Below are 24,957 nucleotides of genomic sequence, written 5' to 3' on the forward strand. Positions count from 1 at the left end.
ACGTATTAAATTATTGGACTAAGAAAATTTCAAAACAAAATTATTTTAAATGTTTTAAAATATCAATCTTTAACTTTTCAATTAACAAACAAGTAATTAAATATACTTCACAAACAAAAATTAACTTTTTAACCCAATTTTAAGTTGTTGATATCAGAATATACATTAGACAAAGTTTTGAATGCCTAATTGATTTTTGATTTTAAATAAATAAACATACATTTAAATATAATAAACAAACAAAAATTATTTTTTAGATATGTATTTTAATTATTAATATTATGGAATACGTTATACTAAATTTTGAATGCTTAACATCATGTATCGAAAATCTAAGATTTCGAACCATAATAATATTATCGGCAATAACAATATGTTTTGAAATGTAAGACTTCGAACTATGATAAAAATATTTCCCCTCTAAGCTGAATTCAAACTTAGGGTGTTCAATCGAAAGTCGAGGATACATTTTCAAGCCGTGGGGTGGGGGTGGATAATTAAGCTTTACCTTATTGCAACCCAAAATAAAAATTAGCTCAAACTTATGTTTTACTGAAAATTTTTGCAAAATGTTTTATCTTAAACGTTTTAAATCTTAAATGTTAGTTAGATCAACGCGCATCAAATAAAATATTATATTTTAGGTTTTGAGATTTCATCAATTTTTAATAAAAGTTTTATAACCTTTATGAATATTAATATTTTTTAAAAACATTTTGTAAAGAAGTTAATCGGACCTGTGCAATTCTGACAGAACAATTTTTTTTGATTTAAAATTTTTTATTTTTTTCAAAAAATTTGTGTGCTATATCATTGGCCAAAAATATCACGTGATCTAATTCAATCCAGAATAAAAGTAAGCTCAAACATTTTTTCTACTGAAAATTTCTCGCAAAATGTTTATCTTAAACGTTATTTAGGGCAACGCGTGTCCAATAAAAAATATAATATTTTAAATTTTGAGATTTCATCAATTTTTAATAAAAGCTTCATAACCTTTATGAATATTTTTTTTTCGAAAAATATTAAGTAAAGATGTTAATTGAACCTGTGCAATTCTAACTAAACAATTAATTTTCAATTTAAAATTTTTTAATTTTTTCAAAAAATTTGTATGCTATATCATTGACCAAAAATATCACGTGACTAAATTAAATCCAAAATAAAAATTAGCACAAACTTTTTTTCTACTGAAAATTTGTTGCAAAATGTTTTATCTTAAACATTAGTTAGAACAACGTGCATCAAATAAAATATCATATTTTAGGTTTTGAGATTTTAACAATTTTTAATAAAAGTTTCATAACCTTTCGATATTAAATTTTTAATTTTTTCAATTTGTATGCTATATCATTGGCCAAAAATATCACCTATTTTAACCCAAAATAAAAATTAGCTCAAACTTTATTTCTACTGAAAATTTTCCCAAATATTTTATCTTGAATGGTAGTTAGGACAACGCGCGTATTAGCTATATATAGCTGAATTAGCTATATATAGATAAAAACAATTAAAATAGATTTACTATTTGTTAATATAAAAAAAAAACTGCAAAAATTAGTTACTCCTAAATGCAACTTAACATTAGTACTTGTAATGGGTACTAAAACTTTATTCTTATAAATTTTATGGAATTTTTAAGTTAAAAAAAGTTCATTTTTGTAATTTAAGAAACAAATATGCAAAATTTTATTTTATTTGTCTCTTTTGCATAACCTAACCTCAATGTATCGATTACCTTTTTTGTCGTTAAGCTTTTATTAGAAGACGAATCCATAATAAACTTAGTTGTATTTTCTAAAAGAAGATAATTAGGCAACACAGTATTGAGCTTTTTGCTCTAAAATTATTTTTTAAATCAACAAAAAATACAAAATCAGCGCATAAAGAAATGGCAGCACCATGATTCAAAAAGAAAACAAGTATTATTGCGCTAACTCAAACAGTGTACATAATAATTTAATTGCAATAGCAGATAGAGAAAGACGTGGCATGAATATTACAATACAAACTCTACACCATTTTCTAGTATTTATAAAAATACATATCGACCAAAATTCCAAAAAATGACAAAGTCAAAAACTAAAAAAGGAAGAATCAAAAAAATTAAATTAACGAACAGTTAAAAAATATGGAAAGGTAAAAAATAAATAGAAAAGAACAATGGGCATTTGATTTAAAGCAAAAAATCAGGTTAACTCCCCCAGAGCTCTGTCAACCGATCGTTCGAACGCATCATCATGGCTATTATCACTTTCGTAGTTGGTAGCTGCAGCCTCTTGCAATTTAATTAGCATGTTAAGGAGTGGATCATTGGGCTGTGTTTCCTTGTTGTTGTCAGTAGGCACCATAGTTAAATTATCAAGAGCTACATCCTCAGCTCTTATGGAATGCAAATCACATGTTTTAGTCCATGGCCAACTAAGTTAAAAATAAATTTGTTTATTTTAACATGATATACTAAATGATATATATGCAATAAAAAACACAATTATTTTTTCTTTAATTACCTTTCTTTAATCCATTGGACGGGGTCCATCCACATTTTCCCCTTGGAATGACCTTGTTTAACAGCAGATATAATGTAAGGTACAATACTAAAGTTCCACAGGTCTGTGAACCAAACTCGAGAAGAAGTTCCATTCATTGGACATGCACAAAAAATCCGAGGACCTGTTAAATAATATAATTTTTTTTTACGTTTAAATTTACATCATAAAAGAAATGAAATTTCAAATTTTTTTTAATAACATATTTTTTTGATAACACATTTTTGAAACATATTTTAATGTTAAGTGTTGAAAATATTAAAAACAAAAATGCAATAACTTACCTAAAGTAACATCAGCAGAGTTGTACAACTCGATGCATTTGTTAACATGTTGCCAACATTTGGGCAACCAGTTAACTACACCAGCAATTTCCTCGTCTATGTTATCTGCATTCAAAATTTCTATCTTCGTTAATGCTCGTCTGTGAATGAAAACAAATAGTTTTAAAGTATGGTATTAATTATATAAGAACAAACATGTGGATGCCACTTTTAAATATTATTATGTTGTTTACAATTAACTTGCTAAAACTGTATTTTTTAACGAAATTTAAAAATACATTGAAAGGAGCTTATACCTTAAACTTCTAGCAAGAAAGTTGTTAACAGGAGGGGTGTGGTTAGAACACATTATCCACCTAAATTCGTGGTGCAGTTGAAGCCCTGAACCATGGTCTTGTCGTACTACACCTGGAATTACAACAACATAATTAATTAGTTTATTTAAAAATAAAGTAATAATAGTGTTACAATAAAAATGTTTCTGTTACATTTCCAAATATTAAAATTATTTTATTAAATCGTGTTGGCCTACAGATCATTAACAAAAATATATAATTTCTGTCTAAAAAACTACATTACTGTACATAACTAAACCAAGTAAAACTCTAAATAGCTTATATAAATAAACATTATTTGAATACTTAAAAATCTCACCGATAAGATATGGAAGTTGAGAATGAGCTGATGTAGTAAGAAGAGGTTGAAAGGCTTCGTTTAAAGAAGAAGAAACTCGAAGATCGTCGATCACCAAAACAACTGGAATTTCTCGTCCACAACTTTCAGGCTTACTACAATCTTCTGACAATTGATATAAATACTCTCGAATTTCCTAAAAAAAAAAAAAAAATATTTTTAAGTTAAATAAAAGTTTCCACATCAAAGAAAATATTTTAAATCTTTAACTTTGATTAAAGATATTTTTATTAGCTTAAGGAAGCTGAAACAAAGTCTTACATTTTCGGTTCTATTTTTAACATCCAACCTAACGATTGCACCTTTTCCCAATCTTTTTGAGGTTCCTTGTACAACATGTTCTGCCAACCTTTAAAAACAATAATTAAATTACTATGGTTTTGTGTGTTATTCAATTTTTAATGCCATAACCTTTACAACAAAAATTAACAATTCCAATTTACATTAAAATGTAAGTAATCGTACAAAAAAGTAAATTAATTAATCCAAAGTAACGTTTATAAATCTAAATATTAACTAACCTGTTAGCCAGTGTAGTTTTTCCTGTCCCAGCAGGACCACATAGCATAACTCTTCCATGTTCTAATAACAACTTGACATATTTCTGTAATGTTTCCTTTTCTATTAATAACTCCAAAGCCAACGACTCTATTGCAGGACCATTACCATCTAAACCAAAAAAACATACACAAATAATTTGGTTGTTATAATATGATGTATACTAACTTAGTTAAGGTGGCATATATTAATTAATTAAAGAAAATCTTATCAAATATTTACCTCCAAGATTAACATTGATGGTGTCCACGTCACCGACTATAAATCCACATGGTAACAGAGCTGGGGCATCCCCATTTACAAGCCTATTAGCGTCACCAACGCTGTAAGAAATTACTGATTCAGCAGTTAAACCAAGACTGGTAGTTGGATCGACAGACAGGCAATAATTCTATACAAATAGTTTTGTCCAGATATTACAAATTGAAACAAATATTTTTTAGACACTAGTTAAACAAATTAGTGACCTCTAGAAGGTGTTGAGCTAAAAATATATCTAATATTCTAAAAATTTTATTTTGGTTTAATAAACCGGCAAAATAATGCATTTAAAGGCCAACCTGAAAGGCTTGTTGAACTGTGTGGTCCAACTGTAACCATCCTGCAGAACGAGGAATGTAACAAACTGCCAGAACGACTTTACTTTCTGTTCTGCGGTCAGTATTTTCATCATCAATTAAATGCTCAGCAAACTCACAGATTATAGTTATGCGAGTGTCACTAGAATCTCTCATTAGTATGTCAGATGAAACTAAACATTAAAACAGAAAAAAAAATCAGTTGGGCTTTAGTATAAAGGCTTTAAATTAAAAGGGTTATTTTCATAAAATTCGTTAAAATAATACCAAAACACAATATTTTTTATATTATATTTATAAAACTTTTCTTAGATAAATTATCATTGCTCCACTGAACATATTTAAGTAGAAAAACCAATACACATACAATGTTACCAGTGGTTGATTGTTACTGCAATGTTAAAAATGTCAATGGTACTTACATGAGATTGTAGAGGCAGGTCTCTCTGTTTGATGAGGTGAAGTGGGCATATTCAAGGACATAGTTGAGCGGCCTAATCGATTTAATCGGTAGTTCTCTTGCCTCAATGTTTCCATTTCAGACTAAATAATAAAAAAAATTTTATCTAAAAAACTTTTAAAGTATGACATAGACAGCACAGTATTTAAAATATTTATTAACTAATTTTTTTAAAAGAATTTGTGAAAGTTTTAAATCATTTGTTTTTAAATAGAACATTTAAGTAAAAAATGTTTAATCATAAAAAAATAAAAATGTTTACCCTCATTCTTTGCATAGCATCTTGCATTTGATGTAACTGATGTTGGGAAGTTAATGCTTCAAGCCTAATGTCTGTTAATTTTCTCTCTTTGTTTAATAATTCCTCTTTTAATTTGGCCACAACATCAGAGTCCTCTTTTTCACTTAAATTAAAAAAATATTTTTTAAACCTGAACTTTTCCTTTTGAAAACCTATAAAATTTAAAATATTTTTTTGCTTCTATACAAAAAAGGCATATTTTGTTTATTTGGTATTTACTTGTTTTGATTATTCTCTTCCATTTCATCAAATTCAGCAGAAAGATTTGAGCGAGATTTTCGTTTTGCAAATGCAGTTTTAATTGATGACCTTAACTGTAAAGGCAGAAAAACATATTTATGTAACAGATATAATATTAAACAACAAATTTCATGAGGTTACTACAATATTTTAGATTTTTTACCTTCTCCTTTTTTCCCAACCCCTAATCCAAGTGCAAGCATTCAAAATACAATATTAATATTTTAATGCTATGTTGTTTTGATTTTATTTATGTTAAAGGTATATTATATATATATATATTATATCAAAACTGTTTAAGCATTATAAAATAACAATTAAAATGAAACAATGCTATATAAAACGAAGAAATATAAATGTTTTATCAAAAAAGCTTCAAGTTTAAATCTAGCTTTTTTTTAAACATAACACAATTAAAAACATTTTCTTACCCAATTTTTTTTCTTTTTAAACTTGAGTCCATCCTCTGTACTTCCAATACTTGACATACTTGTCTTTGAACTTATACTGGAGAGTGATCCACACGATGCTTTCTTACGCAAAACAGGGTGCTCTGACCCTGTGTATTCTGAACCTAAAAAAAGGTTGCAATTACATCTAGCAAAAAACGAATTTCAATTTAAAATTTAAACAAGGAAACAACACAAAATAATGCTGCAGTGATTTTGTCTTTGCATAGGCTACAACTTTTCTTATTTAGTTAAAAGGGTTTATATAAAATTAAACCAGAAAGGCATAGAAATAGCATATTTTCCAAAATTTTTCCAATTATAATAAAACCCTAGCATTAAAAACATTCCGATCTTTTTTTAACTGTTTCATAGTTTTGTTATTTTTGTTACCTTCGGGAGATTGAGTTTTCTTAAGACTTTCAATCGTGTTTCTTAGTTCTTGCAACTCACTGTCTTTTTCCTCAGCAGATACTGATAACTCTCTCAACCGATTATTCATGGTTGATAAACTTTGCTCGAACACTGATACCATTTTAGCCTAAAAAAGAATTAAACATTTTAATTTTAAGTACATGTACATGGATGCTTTAGTTAAATACCAAAAATGTAAAATTAACAAGGAATTTTGATAAATAACTTACACTTGAGCTAATGTGACTCTGAATTCCATTTTCTCTTTCCATTTGAATTTTCTTTAAATCAAACAGTCAAAATTAAAAAAAAAACTCTTTAAGACATTTATTTAATACAATACTGGGTTGAATTTTATTTATACTGTAAAATTGATTTAGGCAAGCCATACATGCTAAGAAACAACATTTACCAAACATTAACATGAATATTGACTTACCATTTGTGGAACATTGTCTTCAGGCTGAAATAAATACAAAAAACATTTTACAACAAAAAACAAACAATACAACATCAACTATTACTTACTTATTTCATGCTATAACAAACTATAAAATTGACAAAGTTTGTTTAACTTACCAATGAGTAAAGTGATGGAGTAGATGACATTAAAGAATGGGCGCGATTTTCTAAAAAGTTTACGCATAGATATTACATCAACAATTTAAGGCTGTCACACAGAAATAAATTAAAGGCTGTCTTACACAAAAAAATATTTATACTTTTAAAAAATATAATTTCTTTAATACTAAAAATATTTAACCTTAAAACATAAAAACAAAACTTTGACTGGCCTGTCTATTAAACAAAAAAAATGTTATCTAAACAATGTTAACTTACTGGTTAGATTTGATTTATGTTGATTGTTTTCATGTGACAAAGAGAACATGCTTGAATGATGATAATTATCTTCAGGTGAATTTCCACTTATATTTGATGATGCACGAGAAACAGAGCGTGCCTTAAATACAAAAACATAAATTTTCTAGTTCATGTAAAATAAATTGTAAAGTTAGTTATGGTCTAAAAGCAAAAAAAATATATTTATTCATAACTTAAAATTAATTATTTAAAAAAAAATTGATAATTTGTGTTTTAACTCTTGGTCTTACCCTGTTAGTATTTGAAGATGTGTCAGTTGTTGATGAAAGGAGGGTAGGTAATGGCCAGTCACTGATTTGACTTCTATAAATAACAAAGTATTGAATCACAATGTCAAACAAACATATATTCTATTATTTATTTTAAAGACATAACTTAATAAGGTTAGGAAAATAAAGCTTAAGTTTTTTCTTACTTTCCATTTGAAAAACCATGTTTATCGAAGCTTTCATTAAGGTTATTGGAATCTTTGTCATCCAAATACAGAGAAGGTGTTGTCAAAAGATCCAAACTCTAAAAAAATAAAAAAAACCAACATCTTAGATTCTAACATTCAAAGTTTAATATTTATTCCAATTATTATGTTTAAGGTTGTATTACTCTATTACATTAAACAGTATTACATTATTTATTTTAAACAAAACACTATTATGTCATATAAACATAGTATATCATTCCAAAAACCTACCATGAAAGGATTACTAGAAGTTGGTGAGATGCTGTAAGCACTGTTTGCGTTTGGTCTTTTGGGTGAAGTCCAACTAAGCCCTGATGAATCATGTGACTCACTTGTTGGGTAAAGTGAACTCGCGGTACTAAGATAATTGCGGGGTGATGATTTTCTCGGCAAACTTAAGTAAGATAGGGGTGAAGTGCTTTGATTTCCATTCATTGAAGTTTCTAAAAAAAAATATTAAAATTATGTATAAAAAATTTTTAAATGTAGGTTTAACAAAAATTTCATGTATCAAAAAAGTTTACTTTTTGGTCTCCCAAGTGTGTTGTAGTGACCAAGTTCCCTGTTTTTTGACAAGGTTCCTAATAGAAATAGGAAGTTATTAATTTATTTTTGTTTACTTTTTTGTATATTGATGTTGTAATCTTGATAAAACAACTTACCTCGGTCTGAAGTTGTAAAATCTGGCATTGGTTTGATGATTAGTTTATCATTGTCGTTAAATACATTGTTGTTTGTGGATGATGGGTTAGTTTGTTTGATTGGTTGAGCATTATTGTTTGTATTTTCTGGTTCTTCATTCATATTCTACAGAAAAAAAGTTAAATTAAAAAAAAAAATTTTACAAGAGTCACTTTGCATAAAATAAAAAATATCATATTATAATAAATCTAATAACATTAAGATATAAAAATATGCTATAAAAGTTTGCATTAACATTTAACACAGTCCTTAAAAATGTCATAAAGGTTAAATTTTTAGTGTTTTACTTGTTTAGGTTTTCCAAATCCTAATAGTTTTTGAAGTGAAGGCGATCTTTTAAAAGTTGCACTTTTTCGATTTGCATGATTTAAAGTTGAAGACGTTTCGTTTGATAATGGAGTTTTTGTCTGCAATAAATTAACATAAAAAATTTAAAATTATTTAAAAAGGGGTATTTTGGTACCATGTGTATTAGGTAATACTTACTCCATTTTCCATAAACTTATTCTTGGTTGGTCTTGGTAGGCTGCGATAGGCTAATGTACCTCTTTGATTACCTAAAAATTTCAAAATTAAATTAACTACATGAACTGTTGACTAGGTCAAAATTTTATCAAAAAATTAATTTACAAATTATTATTTTGAACAATAGTTTTCAGTTAGGTATTTAAACTGTTTTCCAAAGCTATTTCATACCAACAATATTTTGAAGTGGGCTGTTGGTTAAAGAAGGTGAAGTGGATACCACATTGCAAGCTAGTCTACTTCCAACAACATTTGAACCAGAAGGTAATCCTATAAAATAACATTTATTATTTTAAAATCTTATTTAAAATGTTACATAGAAAACACACAAAATTAATTTAGCTAGCCTATTAAAAATATTTTAAAAATAAATATTTGGAAAGTAAAAATCAATTTCTATTAAATTGTTCACCTATTTTTCCAGAAGGCGGTTTTCCGAATCCCTTTCTCTTCATTATTTTCTGATTAGCATTCTCAATTGCCTAAAGTCAATTAACCCAAGTTCAGTTTAACATATTTAAAAATTTAATCAAATACAATACTAATTTTTCCCAATGCTTACCATTGAAGAGACCTCAGTTTTAGAGGCTGGTGTACTTGGTGCAGTTGAAGGTTTAACTTTATGAAATGGTGAGTTGTTGTTTGAAGATAATTCGTCTGTGCTAATGTCTGCAATGCAATCACTTATATCACCACTGCTTACACTGCTAATATCGTCACCACTGTAATATATTAAAAATAATTGTTTTAATTTAGTGACAGCACATAAAATAAAACCCTTTCTTCAATATTCCTTTAAAAATATTTTTATTAAGTGTAATAATTAAATAACAGAATTAAAAAAACAAAACATATCTTACCGACAAATAAATTTAACATTACATTTTGTTAAATATTCTGCAATCATATTGTTTTTAGGGCAAACAGTTAATAACTAAAAGTTAAACTAATACTGAACTGCTAAGTGCTAATAATAAACCCCAAATCCAAAATACTTAAATTCATAACCAGAAAAAGTACTTAAAATACCACTTTAATCTTTGCTAATCAATATTTAAATCCCTTTGAAAAATATTTTACATAATTACTTTAGCAAAAAATATTAAAATTCAAGGAAAAATATAAATTCAATTTTGCTAAAACATTGTAAAGTATTAGTGAATTTTTAATCCACCTTAACCTTGGTACTACGAATTTCTTTCAAATAAACAAATTAATCGTTGTCCAATGCTATATAAAAGGGAAGTATCCATACGCAAATATTTATTTAACTGACACCCAAACTAAACATTTGTTTTTGAATAATATTATTACAAAAAATCTTCCCTTTAGAATTGAAGCAATTTTAAAGTATAATATGAAACGAATAGGCGGCGTAATACGCTGGTAAATCTTGCGAGAATTAATAGATTGATAACTTAATAAATAATTTATAAGTTAAATAACCCAGCAACAAAATATTTGTTTAAATAAATTAAATCAAATATTAAAAGGCCTTTGAAAATAAAAGCTAGGATAACGCGATCTAAAACAAGGCGCCGTTAAACGAACTTTTAACTGAAGCCGCAATATAATACACTTGAATTTAAAATAACACGGCCAGGAAAATTATTAGGTTTAAATAGCTGTAAGTTGCAATGTAGTTCCACATTACAGACCATAAATCATTGGACACCGTTCAAGGTAATTAAATGTCAAATCGGGTCAACGACACGGTAAAAAGTCAGCATATTTACGGGAACACTTCCTTAATATCGTTTTAACAAAACGTGAATAAACAAAATACACGGAAGAGTCTACCGGTTATACAATATTATGCGCTCAGGTAGGCGATTTTTCTACCGTTATAAATTTTACATTTAGCTTTTATTTTACTATTATACTGGCTACGCAAGATTTTATAAAACTTACATATTTTAATAAATTTTTACCAATTAACCAGGTGTAAAATTCATTTTTTCACAAAACCTAACAAATTTGAATAAAGGCCACATTGAATTTTTGTACAAAAATTAACATTGAAGGAAAAATTTGCTCTTACCTTTCTGGTGCCTCCCAATTTTGCAATAATTTTTTCGAGTCACTTTTTGTTAAGCCTTCGTCACTTATATATCTAATAAAGCAACATTGACATTTTAATTTCTACAAAGTAGTTGACATTTAAAATGTACCGATCGTAAAAATTAAAAACCAAATTAATAGCCCTAAAGAAACAGGATATTATTTTTCACGCCATCTTTTCTAATCTCCATAAGTCAATAAAAATCCTCAAGGTTTAGTTTTAAATATGTAATGTGCAGACCTAGGCTACTTACACTAAAATTATCTTTCTTAATATTAGCTTAAATAAATCGCAACTGTCAATACACATTTTAATATTCTCGTCCAATTACATATAGACCAAATATCGACCAAAGTTTTAATGAAAATCAAAAACTAATTTCACATACACTGACATATGTTTAGCTAAACAAAACTATTCCAATTGGAAAAAATGCGCTAATAAAACCTTTAGGGTGTTGAAAAAAATGCCCCACAAAATGTCTCATTAAATATTAATTGTAATTGTCGCCATATACTGTAACCTTTTTTAGTAACATGCCAATTATTTACGCTTGCCCGCTTTTGAAAATGTTCTAGTTATTTGTGGATCGTTTTTATCCGGTGCAATTTCCTAAACGTAACACAGAGGTCATAAAAGTGTTAAAATCATAAACATGGCTGCCAAAATAAGATTTTTATTCACACTTCAGGTATTGCGTTGTTATTTCCCATTTGTGCTAAAACAATACCTCGGTTACGGGTAAAAATAACATCGTAAAAGGTACAGTTATATTATTAACAACAAAACCTGACTATAAAATTAAAATCAAATCTTTAGCTGACCTAACATTTTTCGATATAAAAACTCAACTTTCTTTTAAGTGTAACATGTAAAACATAATATTGCAAACTATTGCAAGCTCCTTGTTTATAAAAACACACCTTTTTTCTATTTTGTCACTATTTTACATTTTTAACCAACGGTTAACGTTAACAGCGAGTATTCAGATCTGGCACCTAGATCTTCTGTTGGATTACTAAAACTAGAGCCTATAGCGTGATATCGAGCTCAAGATAAGATTGTGGTGTTTCGGTAATCGCGACAAGATTAACTAACACCAATTGCAAACGGCTGCAATACACTTCGCCGCGGGCTGTTAATAACTAAACAACTTATACATGTTGCGGGTTTTACGTTTTCCAGTGCATAGTGTTTCATATTAATTGTATATGCGATACTAATGAACTGTTTTCTTAGGTAATCTTGTTATATCCATTATCTTAATGAGGCGAACACAGGCTCTTGTTTACGTATCAACTCATATCGCTAATTAAACCTTTGGCTTAAAAGGCCTCTGGATTTTAAATTAGTGAAAAGCCTGAAAATTGCTCTACCTTATCCTGTTACCAATTACCAATATGGCGCGTAGGTTACCGAGGTATGCTAACAACACGGGTTAGTGAACGCATAAATCCTATTTAAAACTTTCTTATTGTAACAGTCGCCACGGTTAAAGAGAAATCAATACGTGTGGCCTAACCACAGGTTTCCAAACCGTAATGCTAAACACAAACAAGCGTCAATCATCACCGCCTATGTAAAAACACTTGGCATGTTCTTTGGTAAACGTTTATAGTAAGTCTAAACCTAGCATACAAGCACACGAAGATTTCTTACAATATACAATTTCAATTCTTGTCTAATCTTCGCAAAGTAGAAAGTAATGCTCTTGCTGTATGACCGCGATTAAACTTCTTTGACACTAAAGTTAAACAAACCAGAGGCCAACTTTGTGTTCTATGGCTCGGCGGGGTACGAGACACAAACACAATAAGTTTAAAGTCCTTCCGCCTGTACACACTTCTTACTTTCAAGATGACGAGGTCACGTGACTTTTTAGACGGGAAGTTTACGCAGACACTTTTTAATCTTATTAACAAAAAGTCATTAACTTGATAATCAAAGTCTGCTTCTGATAGCGTACAGCGCATGCGCGATGTTATCTAACTTGAGCAATATTTATAAATTAAAAGTTTTAAACTAAACTACTAAACTAGTTTTAACTAAACTAAACTTTTAGTTAGTTATAAACACTATTTATACTTGGTATTATTTATTTTGCATTTTAATACCCTTTGAGAAATGTCAACAATGCAGTTGAACAAAACTAGAACTCATAATTTTACAATAAAATCTAAAACTGTCTATTAACTTTTAATCCTAACATCGATTACAAATAATCCTATTAACTTAATTCATTCATTTCCTATTAGTCGTATTCGTCAAAAAATCCATGTTTTTGACAAGCAATCATTTTAATCCAAATAAAAAAACGACACTAAATGTTGCTGTAAAAACAATTCCATTTCTCTACATTTCTTCTTTTGTATAATATATTTGGGTTGTCATACTCTAGTTCAGTTATTACTTTTTGAATATTTTATTAAACTCTTATAGCTTAACTGGTTTACAATTGACTATCAATACACACTCTTCCGGACTAAAGTTCTTACAAAAAAAAACAAACTAAACACCTCTGTAAATGATATTTTTAACTGTAATCATATATTATATCACAACACTTAGTTTTAACTAGCATATTTGATCCAAAATTAGGTTAAAAAGAGTTTTAGTGATTTTATAACCTTTCCATTTAATTTGAAACCTAAGCGCATAATGAACTTACTCAAACTTCCTTTCTTTCGAGCTTTACCTATTTTTATAACTTGAATATATTTCAAAGAGTTTAATTTCCGAAACTTACCCTTTGTTGTCAGGTTTATTTCCAGCTTGTATATTTCCTTCGCTGTCGTCAGGCACAGGTGTGACGTCACGCCAGGCAGGGCGGGGCCCACGTGCCGACCGGGTTCTTTGTAACGAACAGAAACGACCTAAAAATACGTTTGTAGGTAAGATAAAACGCAGGCCGCAATTAAAATAATAAATTACGTAACGATATAAAAAAGGGGTTTAATAGCATAATTTACTGTAATTTAAAAAAAGGGGTTTGTAATCACATATTTAAACCATTTTAAGCAAAGAATGTAATTTTTAAAGACAGATATATCATATTCTTTTTAAACCTGTATAATTAATCCTTGGCCTAATTAAACTGTCTTTTGTACACAATTGTGGGCAAACTATATTTATAAGTTAAAATACACTAATAATACAGCTAATAGATACTGTATTACATCACTAACTTACCAGGTGCAAATTTGTAGTCGGCATCATGGCCCATCGTTTCACCGGCATGTAGTTTAGGGCTAGCCGATCCGTTAACTTGGTAGTTAGAACGTGGTCGAGGGGTCGTGTGGCTACCGAGTAGGTTGTGGTGTGACCGGTAGATGTTGCTAGAGCGCGACATCGGCGAAATGTCGGCGAGGTTATCATATTCAACTGAAAATATACCAATAACATATTTTTATTTTTTAAGTCTAAAAAGAAATAAAGAAATATTTTTTTTGTTTCGATTAATTTAATTACATTAAAGTATACCGTGTCTAATTGTGTATACAACTAAATAAACAACATAAACACATAGTAAAAAGTAAACTGGATTAAGCAGATGACGTACTCAAACTGTGGGGTAGCTAACAAACTTACCTCCGTCCAACTGTGCCGAAATACGTCGTTGAAACGCGTCACCATTCTTGTGACGTAATTGGGTGCTGCGTAACGAGCACATTGTATCCTCCAGGTTTTGTCTGTAAAGCAAAGTTGATTTCGTTAGCGTTGCAACTTGATTGTCGGGTTTTTAATGGTGCTCGGTTTGAAGTTGTTTGAACAGATTGTTGTTAATGAGATTTGGATCCCAATTTAGACGGCAACAATTTAAAGTACATATAACCAGTAAAAATGCCAAAAATAATCTTAAACTTAGTTAAATTCTAGTTTACCTTAAATTTGCTATTCCCTTTACCGCTCTTTGGCGCGCTTCGCCCGGATTTCCGTTATTTTGATTGTCAGACATACTCTGAAATTAAACAATACAACATTAGCAAAGCAGAGTAATACTTTTTATTTTTTTCGGACTTATTTTAATAAAAATATGAAAACTTTCGACATACCTCCAAACTTGTCGTTATTGTTAATTGATTTTTACAAACGGAAAGCTGACTCTGTGCCTTTTCCGCTCCTGAGTATTTAAGAATCGAATCGGGTCGTTTTTGATTGACAGGTTTGTCGTTGGGCTGGGCGGAGCCTAACGGTGGCTGCCTCATAAACGGTGCAACAGTGGCAGTCAACTGAGGTTTGTGGATTCGAGACCCGACACTGACGCTTACCGGTTCATCTGAAATAAAAACATGAAATTTAATTTAATCTGATTATTTTTATTCCAAGAAAAATATGCGTCTTTATATAAAAAATATTTTAAATTTAAAAAAAAGTTATTGTATTTGTTTTAAAAGTATGAAAACCAGGCGTTAAAATATGCAAATTGAAAACAAATTTTAATTTTATTTTATTTTAAATTTATAGGACATTTAAATTATAATAAAAAATGGTCCAAAAAATCAAAAAAGCATTTAATCTATTAATTTTATGTACTCTAACCATAATAAAAAATATCAAACTTTTCTTTAAGTTTTTATTTTAACTTACGTTTGCTCGTCGGAGTTGGATTGTCCTTTGGTGGAAGAGGGGGAGGTTGCTCACTAGATGGTGTACTCGAGTTTGAAGTGACGTCACGCGGTTGGGAAAAAGTTGGAAGTTCGGTAAAAATCACGTTGGCCAATTTATCGTCTTCTGTTGGGGGTGAAACTATATGCGGTATTGGGTTGCTGATCGTTACTGACAAAATAAAAATTAGTAAAAATAAGGCACAAAAGCTTCTTTACGTGAAAAGTAAATGTTAATGCAGTTAAGTGAAATATTATATTCTTTAAACGTTTATTTAACACATATTATACGGCGAATTATTTTAAGTAAAGTGTGGGTTTACTATATATATACTTTAAGTATACGCCCACACGCTAAAACAACGTGTATCTTATTGAAAAACATAATGTATTTATTACACTAATAACATAAATAAAATGTACTTATATAGGGCTTGCAAGGGTGGTTAAAGTAAAATAAAAATCATCATTACAATAAGTAAAGTAATTTATAATTTAGCATTGCTGGTAATGAGTAAACAAGTTGACATTGACCTATTAACCAGCACTTGCAAGTCTTTGCAAAATTGAAACATTTTATCACTACTGTTAGATAAAAATAAATATTCGAAATAACGTGGGGCATACTTCCTGGCTTATCAGTAAACTTTCCTCCCCTTTGTGCCGATGATTTTGGAGCCAACTTTGATTTAAAACCTTCAGGTTTACCGTTGACGGACGACGTTGAAATTTTCGAGTTTTTCTTGTCGGCCTGTCAATTAGGTACACGGCGTCAACGATAAAATAAGTAAAATAAAAAAAAAAACATCCTTAAATGTGTTAAAAAAATATATATATATATCAAACGAAAAATAATAAAGAAAATTGTAAAATAAAGCAAAAGTAATTAAAAATTCATTTTTAAGTAATTATAAACAGATAGAGTAACCACTATATCCATGTTTGTTAAATTTAAATATTTGAAACAAAGTTTGTTAACAAATATCTACAATAATCTAAAGAAAAAACAATTACCTGTTTTGAGGCACCGAAAGCTTTTCCAATAGTAGACTTCACACTTTTTAATCCAGAAGGTGATTTTAACGTTTTGTTAGTTGTCGTTTTCCCTGTTTTTGTTTTCTCAGTTTCCATTGAAGTCTGTAACAAAATTAAACAAAATTAGAAATAATTAATTGCTAGCTTGAATTTATAAATAATATTCACATAAAAACGATTATACGATAACATTTAGGTATAATAGTCGTTTTTTTATGCTACTTAAAAATAAAATTTAAAGTTTGAATTTTACGTCTATTTTGTGATAGATTTATAATTCACACTTACATCCTTTTTTACGATACTTGGTCTAGCCATATTAGTTGCCAATCGAGACGTGGGTGGCACTGATTCAGCCCGTTTCTTTAACCCTGGTCCAGATGATATTGCCACTGAGTTGACACTTGATTTGGATAAAGACGTTGACCGAGGCTTAGATATTGCTGTCGGCGTGTTGTTGGACTCGTTTTGCGAGCCTAGCCTGCGTAAACGACTTATTACCGAACCGGTTTTTGTGCCGTTTGGGGCTAGTTTACTAGGTTGCTCTAAGCCTGATTTAGGCGTAGACGTTTTACTCCGACTAGGCGATGTGGGCTTAGTAGGCTTTGCAGTTGGCACACGTTTTGGAATTGTTTTTGCAGGCGTTTTCATTTGGGAAGGCGATCTTTCTTTATTAGAGACAATTTTTGTGGCTAGTCCGTTAGTTTTTGATTTGTTGTCAGTTGAATGAACTAACGCGCTCGATATGGGTCTTCTAGGAGTACGTATACGTGAAGGACTTCCAAGTCGGGTTTGCACAGTGGTTAACTAAAAAATATGTCAGCACTCAGTTACAGTTTACTTAGGTAGCATATAAAAAGACTACCCTTGTTTTAAATAAAATACTGTTTCTAAAACATTTTAACCAATAATAGCCTAAAATTTAAAACCATATAATCAGATCACAATTACAACGCCACACAATGCGAAACTTTAAACTGTGTGGTTCACCACAACACCTGTTTATTACAATTGCCACTTTACTAAATTTCTGTTTTTAAAGTATGCCTAAAGTTGTTACCTTTCGCGTTTCTGCTTCATTTGTTCCAGCCAATGACGAGTCAGAAGCGAGCGAGGTTTGTGAAGACGACGGATTTGACGAGCGAGGGGTGTGGTTAGAATTAGGCTTAAATGTCTAAAATTACGGAAATATTTTACAATTACGGATATAAAGGAAAGTAAAATGTTACATAATGTTGTACCAGGTGCTACTGCACAATAAGCTACGATCGTTAAGTCTCAGTAGTTAAGAAATAATAGTTAAAAGGGGCCAATATAACTCTAAACAAACATTTCGTAAATGAATAGAGTATTGAGGCCTAAACTTTAAATTAAAGCGAAAAATTTAAAATTTTACTTATAATTAACCAAGTTTTTGCTACAATTTTATGTTTTATTTACCTGCATACTACTACCATGACTTTTCGGAGGCACAAGCCGAGTGGTAGCGCTATGCTTTGAACTCATTGATTTACTGCGCCACCCAGTGCCTCCAGTGGCTGATAAATTAGCAACCCTTTGTTGAGCTGGTTGTTGAAGGCCTGATTTATTTACTGTAGAAGGTGGCGGAATACCATTTGGTTCGCCTAAAATGTAAATATTAAATATTAGGTCCAGGACCACAATATTAGGTCCAAGCAGTACTGATTGTAAAAATAACAGTAAAAAAGACCATGTTTTAACTATCTACCTGTGCTGATTCGATTTCGATCATTGGCGTTAAAACTTCGACTTTTGCGACTTATAGCAACCGCAGATGGAGGTTTAAGACCTCTACGTTGTACAGATCTACAATAAAAAACATATTAAAAATTGACGAGGCCTTATATTTAAAAAAATAATAGGCTTTATGGTTAGAATTGTGAATAAAAAGTTTTTATTAAAATTAAAGAACTTACCTAGTGCCATCTGCCATTTTAAAATCTTGTACTTTTTGTTTATATCGAGACAGGTGAAAGAATAATGCTAAAACACACTTAAGTTCGCAACGGTAAATACCTAAAAAAAAGAAAAAAATTTGAATACGACACCACGATAATTATGAAACTTGACCCTATGCCTGTCCTTCGGGTACTTCAAAGGCAAAAACTGGGTCAACTGGCGTGCATTAAACGGCATGTAGCCAAAACAATATTGCAATTTAAAAATGGCAAAGTTCCCATGGGAAAAATTCCAAGTATCTGTATGCTTCAAGTGTTGTAAGCATTTACAATACTCGATTTTAAGTTGTTGAAGTATATATTTAACATAGGGTACTTAAATTTAGCTTCAAGTTTTATGACATGTTAGCCAATACAAAAAAGCTGTTATAATTGCAACGTTTGATTGTATAGTGACGTCATAAAGTCATACCTTGCGCGGTGACATCGTTTAAAACGACATTATTTGCTTCCAACACTTGTAAGCAACGATCAATGTTGTGTAACTATATAAAAAAACAACAGTTAGCAATTTAACATTGAAAATATCATCTATTAATATCTTTTAAAATAAAAATGGCATCACAATAAATCTAGTTAATGTACCTTTGGTTTAAAAATAGTAATTTTCATACCTTTTGTTTGGTTGTGCTTGGTTTTGCGTGAATACGTTCAACGTTCTGGCCACCTTTATTAAATAATGTTTTATTAATACAAATAAATAAATATTTAAGATCAAAGACTGCTATTTTCATAAATTAAGGCTCTGTCAACGAAAACAGCACGTTTAGCTATATTATTATTACTCTCTTATTGTCTGCCAGTGCTTTTGTTTATTTATGTAGAGATTTCAGTCAATTACAGGGGGATGCTTTATCCAGTCGTAAAAATACTTACAAACAAAATGCACGATATCAACAAGTAATAGACCGTCGCTGATGTCTTTCGGTAAGTCCTGAATAAGTCGTTTTACTCCAGTTTTTTCGAGGTGGTGATTTGCCCAGTCCGTATAAATCTGCACAACATAAACAATGTTAAATTTCAATCATAAAAATGCGCAAAATAAAAATTAGGTGAGAAAATTTATAAAAAATGACGTAATTCTACTATCTCAACAAACTTCAAACGTACAATAACGATTAATCGAACAGTTAAACAATTACTTAGTAATACTAGATTTAACACAAAAGACAGGGTAATTCGTGTAATACAATTCCAACAAGCCTATGACGCAATAGTACTGGTCGGTAAGTTACTAGTTAAGGACACTTACTACAGACAACTTTAAGACAATTATGTTTTACCTGATACAATTTTTAAATTAACTTTCAACTTCTAAAAATATCATCTTTTTAGATGGTATTAAAAAGCTGTTTAATTGATTAAACCTATTCCCGTGGGCTATAAGTATTTATTAACTTTTAATACGATTTTTAATAATAATCTAACCAATTAAACTTCTAACAAACAACTTTATAAATACATATTATAATAAAGACGATTATTAGAATCAGTTTATAATTTAAATTGTGAACTTAATAAAACTCAAAAAGTTAAACTACAAAAATAAATTCTCAACACCAAGCTTATAATGTTTTAATGTGTAACTTTCAAACTGTGAAACTGATCTTAAAAATACTAATCAAATATAAAATACTTACAAATAATCAAATAAAGAATTACAGACTAGTACTTTAATTTGCGAATAGTTGTTTTTTTAATATGTATTCACAACTGGTTCGTATCCAAGCTTTAAAACTTATTTAATAACACAATAAACCTTACTGCTCCATTTAAATATGTTGTTTAAACTTACCGTCCTTTCAATGTCCCTCGATTTTTTACTTGTCATTTCGTTTTTACGATCCATTTCTTTAAATATTTAAACATTAACCAACTTAACACACAGAGAATACAGCACAATAAAACAACTATAGGCGTATGCTAAACACATTATAACTCATTTCAGTGCCTGTGATTTAAAAATTACACAAAAGAGTACGAACTATCGACTAAGTAAACCTTTATTTTTTGCTCTACTAGTAAGTGATGCCATAGCCCTCACAACTGTATGTTTATTTATACTCACTAATGCATGGCAGCCCATTTGATCGTTTAGTGCAAACGCTCTTATCAATATTTGTTTATGATAAGCTTGCTCTGCAAATATATCTCAATCAATAATACACAAACAAGGTACGGCGCTACTTTGGCTTAAGTATGAGGTATTTAAAATCATGCCCCTGTTTTACTCGCGGACAACAACAGATTTTTGTGTAGTTTCCTGTTGGTTGACCACTTCAAAGTAAAAACTAAACGTCGAACGACGCCAGAATCTCGTTAACGCCGGGGCTCATTTACACATAATTGAACCTATTATGATAAGCTCTCGCGAAATCGCTTAAACCATTCTAGGGGAGTGAAAAAAGTCTTTAATTTTAACTCGGTGAATAGATTTCATTCATTAAATTAACCAGCAAGGACTATAAATTGGTGAGAACGTGTACGGATATCAATAAACACGTTTCAGGTATTTTATTACAGCACTTTATTCTAATATATCCAGTTGACGTAGCAAACGTAGGCCTATAATTAATATTCCCATATGTCATTTCTATATAGGTCGTTGACTGACAAAGCGGTAAGTAAACATCATGTCTAGTCTGATTTCAGTAAGCACGGCTTAAGCTACAACAGGCCTAACATGAGTGGGCTAAGTACTTCATAAGGCCAAGTGAGTTTTGCTAGCATTAGAAGTAAGACTAGTAGATAATGTCCACAACATTGTAATTAATGAGTAATTATCATTGTATAAGTCGTGTTTTTATTAACGACTTATACAATAAAATCGCCTTATTATCAAGTGGTTTTTTATTGTTACCTATTTAACTGCCTGCCAATGCCTTAAAAACTTACTAAAATGTGCCTGAATGGAACTGAGGTACTGTGTAATACCAACCGGACGCAAATTTTAGTCAGAATGACTGTCTTTTAAAATAAAATTGCTAACATTCACAATAATAACAAAATGAATAGTCGCCAACTGTTTTCGTACGATTTAAATCGGCGGGTGGCAATTGCCAGTCATAACGTCTTCGGGCAACTGTACATTAGCAAGCCAACAACCCTGTACATTATGACTGCTGTGTACTGGCATATGGACAAATTCACGACCGTAATTACCGAGACCAAAGAAAGGCAAGTCAGTCATTGCCATTACGATCGATTGAAAAGAGTTTTTGTATATATAAATAAACCAACAAGCAGCCTACCGTCAACGTTTTAATGATAAACGTTCAATAAAATAATATTTGATAATGAGTTTCCGCTGTTCTAATTATGACTTTTTAATAACTGCAACCCCCTTTTAATTTATATTGCAAAACAAAAATAGTATGTAATAACATACTAACGTCCTTGGTCTATTTTAAAAAAATTGCGTTTATAATTTCAATGACAAATTCAAGAGTGTGAATTGCTTTTTACTATTTTTGCATACACAAAGAATAAAAATAAATGCAGGCACTGCTATCTTTAAGGCGTCGTAAATATTTGTCAATAAAATATTAATAAGCTCGCGTCTTTTACTGCTAAACGTCACCTGCTGGCCATATACTGCACTGCTGCATTAAGTCGACGCGGTATAATTAAACACACGGTCGTAAAGAATAAATCTATTGTGGTAACGGATTAGTAAATGAGGCTAATAGGAATCAGAAAGTAAAGCGCGTAATTCTTTCTTCGCTCCGATTATCGACACTTGCACGATGCCTTGAATTTTTAATAAAGAGAATTTGCTGTTTTATAAATCATTGCACTAACAATAAATCAATTGCACTAGAATTTATAAAAGATTATACATTTTTTTAAATTAATTTTTTATATTATATATATTGTATTTCTAATTTATTTTACTAATAGTACTGGTTTTATCCAACCAAAGATTATAGCAATTATATACAAAACACCAAACAATTGTTTTTTTAAATACAGAAAATATTTTAATTAACCTTTTTTTAAATGAATTTTTTTTTAATTGAAAAAGTAATAACCTTAAAATCACTTGTAGTTTACGGTCCCCAAACAAACACTATCGTTTTACAGTCATTACATTTGTATTATTTTAAAATATAACTCTATACTATATATACCTAAATATATTTCCAGACTCAATTACCACTTGATTTTTATTATAATTTTTATTTTATAATCTTTATTTATTAAACTTAGTTTGAAACTATAATACCTTTGTCATTAGATCGTTATTATTTTTCCACATCCAAAGCATGTCGTTTTATGTCAAAAATCCATTATTACTAACACTCTCTTCAATCCATATCAATCACATTATCGTCGAATTTATTTACAAAAAATAATTTTCTGAACTAAATAGGTGTCGGCAATTTTAAAGGTTATGTTTAAGGTGGAAAAAATAAGGAAAAGGCGTGGATCTGGGTTATATATTTCCGCGTCACGCTCGATTGATAGCAGACTAACTACGCAGACAGACGAAAAGTTAATTTTTAAATTAAGGCGGGCATAATCTCGTTATTTATTTTCTACGGAACGGCAGTTTGCGACCACACTGATTTTTTTCGAGCTCAATATTTTCTAATTAAATCAAAATCAACACATTACATAAATTTATCTTTGTCAAAAGGGCTTGTTTTTTTTTCTGAGATTTCCGCGAATTTTCCAGACGTTTTACGCGGTTTATTTCTATGTCAATCCATTTTTGGTTATCGGATCTCGCAATATTCGAAAACAAAAATTATTATCTAAGTCGATCTCTATAAGGTAAAATAAACGGCTTTGTGGTCGAAACAAAATCTCGAAAACCTGCTATCGAACGTAATTTGTAACCGCGTTTGACTTGAAATTATCATCATTCAACAGCGCGAGCTATATTTCTACATCTAACCTGAACTTGAAAAAAAGCAGGGGCATTTGTGCGATAAATATACAGTTCCGCTATTATGTTATCTTATAGGGGTACTTCAGGCGACTCTGTGTTATTTTCGAATACCTTGGAATTTTATTTAAACTAGATAATAAGTGACGCGACTTTAAGGAGCTTCTGCTTATGAAAATACGTTTTTTCTTATGGCCAGACTACTCTGTTTTCAAAAAAATTGTTAAAACAAAGTTAAATTTTTTTGTATTAAAATCTTGAACTTCACCGTTTATCGTAATATTTAACGTGCGCTAACGTAACATATACAATACAAAAACGTAACATGATTTTTACTCTGTTTACATCAATAATAAATACGTTCTCACATGCGGGTCTGATTTTAAAATAACTGAAATAGTTACTGGCTATATTAACATAACTTATTGACGACTGTAACTTAATCTCTTTCTTGATCAGTAGAAATGCTTTGTAGTACACATTAGCGACTTCACGTCACATCAATATCTGTACCACGCTCCTACTTCGCTACAAATCACAACCCGATATCTTTTTTTTTTCATAACCGACAAAAAAAGTCCCATATTTTTGTCGTCAGAAGTAACCGCGCTGCGCTAACTTTCAGCAGCGAATATCAAGTTTTGCTTACACGTGCTTTAGCCGACCGTGACGCAATGACAACTATTCTCAAACCGCCTTTTCCAATTGCTACAGACCCTGCCAATATTCACGCGGCGTTAAGGCGCCTTGCTTCGAATCTGCAAGTCAGTTAGCTTTGATTGACACTTGAAGATAATGACATTGGACAAATGAATATCGGAAGTCAGATGCTAATGGCCCAACGCCGCATAAACCATGGCAGCAGGTGCAAGTTAAGCCGAGTGGGCAAAAATTTTATAAAGAAATTCTTTAGAAAAAAACTCTAATAAAAAAAAAAATATATATCTGTCTTAAAAAAAAAAAATATATTTTTATTTTTAAATACCTTTGTTTTAAATTCTAAGTTACAAAAAATAACAGCATTTATTTGGTTATTTCTTACACTTAAACAATAAATAACCCATGACATTAGTTAATTAATTAAACAGTCAAAACTCCGACTCGCTCAAATAAATACCTCCATTGGTATCACTAGAACTGAACTGCCAGTAAAAGAAATGCAATTTATGTTTTACTCTGTAAACCTTTCTAGACTATAGCAAACTTAAATTAGTTCAATTTTTAGGTATTAGCAAAAAATACAATAACCGTGTAGAACATATTTATTTTTGATTACTACCACTTTGTTTTTTCA

General features: G+C 30.0%; 1 protein-coding gene across 2 annotated transcripts; it reads right to left on the reverse strand.

Moving 5' to 3' along the window:
* Positions 1 to 1,748: 1,748 nt before the first annotated feature.
* LOC145752688 (uncharacterized) lies at positions 1,749 to 23,137 on the reverse strand. Of its 2 annotated transcripts, none has more exons than XM_082569020.1 (46): positions 22,998 to 23,137; positions 19,649 to 19,766; positions 19,387 to 19,439; positions 19,185 to 19,257; positions 18,731 to 18,830; positions 18,523 to 18,620; positions 18,234 to 18,418; positions 17,854 to 17,967; positions 17,082 to 17,600; positions 16,773 to 16,895; positions 16,386 to 16,509; positions 15,742 to 15,930; positions 15,207 to 15,430; positions 15,036 to 15,112; positions 14,743 to 14,843; positions 14,344 to 14,535; positions 13,901 to 14,027; positions 11,134 to 11,205; positions 9,655 to 9,814; positions 9,505 to 9,574; positions 9,264 to 9,362; positions 9,054 to 9,124; positions 8,855 to 8,974; positions 8,528 to 8,672; positions 8,390 to 8,446; positions 8,097 to 8,308; positions 7,824 to 7,921; positions 7,639 to 7,711; positions 7,367 to 7,487; positions 7,106 to 7,155; positions 6,966 to 6,989; positions 6,757 to 6,807; positions 6,506 to 6,653; positions 6,095 to 6,237; positions 5,643 to 5,737; positions 5,385 to 5,526; positions 5,085 to 5,205; positions 4,645 to 4,835; positions 4,307 to 4,475; positions 4,048 to 4,195; positions 3,788 to 3,875; positions 3,488 to 3,662; positions 3,130 to 3,241; positions 2,834 to 2,973; positions 2,511 to 2,673; positions 1,749 to 2,421 (listed from the first exon to the last, which is right to left on the reverse strand). In XM_082569020.1, the coding sequence occupies exons 1-46, from the start codon at positions 23,037 to 23,039 to the stop codon at positions 2,190 to 2,192; spliced, it is 5,949 nt and encodes a 1,982-aa protein (XP_082425146.1). In that variant the 5' UTR covers positions 23,040 to 23,137; the 3' UTR covers positions 1,749 to 2,189. The 2 variants fall into 2 exon arrangements, with proteins under 2 accessions (XP_082425146.1, XP_082425138.1); XM_082569012.1 differs by lacking the exon at positions 22,998 to 23,137 and adding an exon at positions 20,568 to 20,693.
* Between the last annotated feature and the right edge of the window lie 1,820 nt (positions 23,138 to 24,957).

Source organism: Corella eumyota, chromosome 1 (genome assembly GCF_963082875.1).
Source record: "Corella eumyota chromosome 1, kaCorEumy4.1, whole genome shotgun sequence".
In the NCBI taxonomy this organism is placed as follows: Eukaryota; Metazoa; Chordata; class Ascidiacea; order Phlebobranchia; family Corellidae; genus Corella; species Corella eumyota.